The following is a 3034-nucleotide window of genomic DNA, read 5'->3' as shown; positions in this document are numbered from 1 at the left end:
GGCACTGGGAAAACCAAGGAAATATTTACACTGGGAGGGGACTGTTTACAGTGCAGTTCAAACAGTTGATGTTATTTAGAGCAGCCAGTGCTATGTAATATTTTGCTTTTTGCTCTTCTCAGGAGGGTCAGGCATAAGGAAAGGATCAAACAGGGCGAGCAGGGCTGTCCTTGGATGGTCCAGAGCATCCAACAGCTGCAGTCAGGAGAGGTGCTGAGAAGAATAAGTGCCTGTGATTGAGTCCCGTGGTTGAAGTCAAGGTCAGGGTGGACTCTGGGGTCATGGTAGTGTGGGGACACCAGTGTTGGTTGGAGATTTTGGCCCTGCTAGCTGACGTTTGGATCGTCTCTGAAGCCCACGAGTGCTGCAGCGTGATGGGTTGTTAGTAATGCGAAAGTATAATTTAAAAAATTGGAAGTCTCTTTTGGATGGGGAGAAGGGAATACAGCCGAGGTACTGATGTCATGATGTTCTGTGTGGCTGCTGAGCTGGGAATTTGTGTTCAAACTGCTTCACGTTACCGTACCTTCCCCAGCATGCTTTGTAGGTATACCACATATTGTTTTAATTTCAAACCAGCCTGTCTTTCTTGTTCTGTTTTTAGCATGGCTGACAAGAACAGCACCCTGAAATGCACGTTCTCTGCTCCTGGCCACAGCACCACTCTACTGCAGGGACTGGCCTCGCTCCGAGCTCAGGCTCAGCTGCTTGATGTCATCCTCACTATAAATAATGAAGTGTTTCAGGTTCATAAAGTTGTCTTGGCTGCCTGCAGTGACTATTTCAGGTGAGAATCTGATAGGGAAGCAGGCATTCGTACCTTTCCCATTTGGTTTTCTATTTCCCCATCCTCCCCCACCCCAACCTCCCCACCACACCCCAAAATCACACCCACGCACAAGGCTTTGGAGGGATGCTTTGCCCCACGGGTGTCGCTGGGATTACCTGTCAAGGCTCGGAGTCAATCCCTCCGCACGCAGATGAGGTTTGTTCGACTAGAGCTGCTGGGCCAAGGCGCAGGTTCAAGCCCAGGTCTTGAACCCACCTCGGCAGCGTTGGCAGGAGCTCTGCCCGCTGAAGGGAACAGGCTTTTGCCCTGGAGCTGCTGGAGCTGATTGCAAAGTGGCAGCGAGGGCTCTGGAATGAGTCATCCCGTTGAACGATGGTGCCGGTTGTAAATACACTGGCGTTATCTTTAAATACCACTGATCTGTCTCTAGTGCTTACTGCTCACAAGCTGGAGAGCATGAAGCATTTTGTGTGTGTGCCTCCCCTGGAGACAGGGGAGAATTGTCCCGTCTGGTGAGGGCAGAAAACTGAAGCATGGAGAGGAATTTTCTCAGCCGAATGAATGCAGAGTGAGGCAATTGCAAAGCAGGAAATTCAGTCTTAAGTGAAAATATGTATCCATCCATCTTGCCTCTGTCAAACTCTTTTGTAATGGTGCTCTGACTCAGAATGACTTCTCTGGTCAGTTCGGGATCTTTTCTGGCAGCACCAGTTGCAGCGTTGGGGGGCATGCTGCAGGCAGTGGGTGCAGGGAAGGTTCAAACCAGCGGAGAACTCGACCTGGGTGTTTTTCTGGGCTGCAGGTGATAGCAAGTGAAGGGTGGAGAAAGGCTGTTCAGTGGGGTCTGCAGTCCCCTGACGTGTAGGTTCCTTCCTGACCCAAGCAGATTCATTTGCTGACCAAGAGCAAGGGGCTTCAGCGTCCCTTGGCATCTCCCCTGGATCCCTCCACCCATTTTATCAGCTGCTCTGATGATGTCTGTCTTATGTACACACAGATTTTCTAGGCTGTTCCCTTTTCTCTCCCTTTGGTAACATAAACCTTCCAAGCTTATCACTCTCCTTAACAGGCATGCAATTAATGATGGAGCTGATCTCCCACCACATGCTAATGGCGCTATTTGTATTCATAAATGCTGTATGCAGTGCCACTGCTAGTGTGTTTTCGCTGTCGAAATATAATTGCTGAGTAGGTTTCTTGTTATAACTTCTGTGGTGCTAAGGAAGGTTGTCCTGGGGAACAATGGCAGAATAATCTGGCTTTTGAAAATACTGTTTTTATGCAGAAGGGGGGAGGGAAAAGAATGAAATTGAGGCATTTATATAATCAGCATTTTAGAACCGTAACACCTTTTAAAGGAATTGCATTCTATGTGATGATTTGTCTTCATCATGGCAACAATAATGCTTTTCTTTCCTTTTGCACGTTCAGCTCTGCACAGCTAATGCACGAGTCCACATGTGTCTGCATCTCCTCTGGGGCAGGGGATCAGGGCAGCGTGCTGTGCTGGGACGTGGGGTATGCACGGGGATTTTAGCAGAGTGTTCTCATCTGCTAGATGGACAAATAATTGCGAACAGTATTCCTGGTGATTTGGTTACAGAAAAAGCTGATTTCATATGCAGATATTTCCTTATTCAGGTCATTTAGGATTTCTTGGGTTTATGCTGGACGGCAGCAGGTTTTCTAAGCCTGGTTTGGACAGGAAACTTGGAACTCCTGTCTTTTGACAGCGTTCCCAAGATATTCCTTTATTCCTGTGTTGATGCAGAAGAGGAGGGTCTGGTCTGCATTTTTTCTGACTAACTTCCACCTTAGAGTCACCGCAGCTTCCTAAGGCAGCTCTGATGACACCGTGTCTGCACAGTGAATTTACCTTTCTGATGGAAGAGAGTAGGTTATCAGTGGTGGAAAAAACAGCCCCAATGTGCCGGCAGCTGCCAGGAGTTTAAAAGGTCTTTTGTACGACAGCGTGGAGGCTTGCTGCGATGTGTGTGCACCGGCAGGGAATGGTGAAACTCCACGTCACAGTTCTTCCAGCAACCTGCTTGCCTTTGGCTTCCCCACTACTGCTCTGCTACTGCCTGTGGAATACTACAGAGTGCAAACCTTTGCCCCCGAGCTACCCATATATAACCAAAACTGATGAAATTTGATGTAAATGTATTAAAAAAAAAAGTGCAGTTATGTCCCAATCACGCCACAGGCCCTGTAGCTGGGGAATGCAGCGCGGCTCTCGAAGAG

General features: G+C 48.4%; 1 protein-coding gene across 1 annotated transcript in view; it reads left to right on the top strand.

The window, feature by feature from the left end:
* Positions 1 to 605: 605 nt before the first annotated feature.
* The window catches only part of KLHL26 (kelch-like family member 26), a 5186-nt gene continuing 2757 nt past the window's right edge, over positions 606 to 3034 (top strand). Inside the window, exon 1 of the mRNA XM_010081384.1 lies at positions 606 to 787. Within this exon, the coding sequence (XP_010079686.1) occupies positions 606 to 787 (182 nt within the window). The remainder of the gene's footprint in view (positions 788 to 3034) is intronic.

This window comes from Pterocles gutturalis, unplaced genomic scaffold (assembly GCF_000699245.1).
Source record: "Pterocles gutturalis isolate BGI_N339 unplaced genomic scaffold, ASM69924v1 scaffold22764, whole genome shotgun sequence".
NCBI lineage: Eukaryota > Metazoa > Chordata > Aves > Pterocliformes > Pteroclidae > Pterocles > Pterocles gutturalis.
The sequence above is the reverse complement of the archived record's forward strand: the minus strand, read 5'-3'. Positions and strand labels throughout refer to the sequence as shown.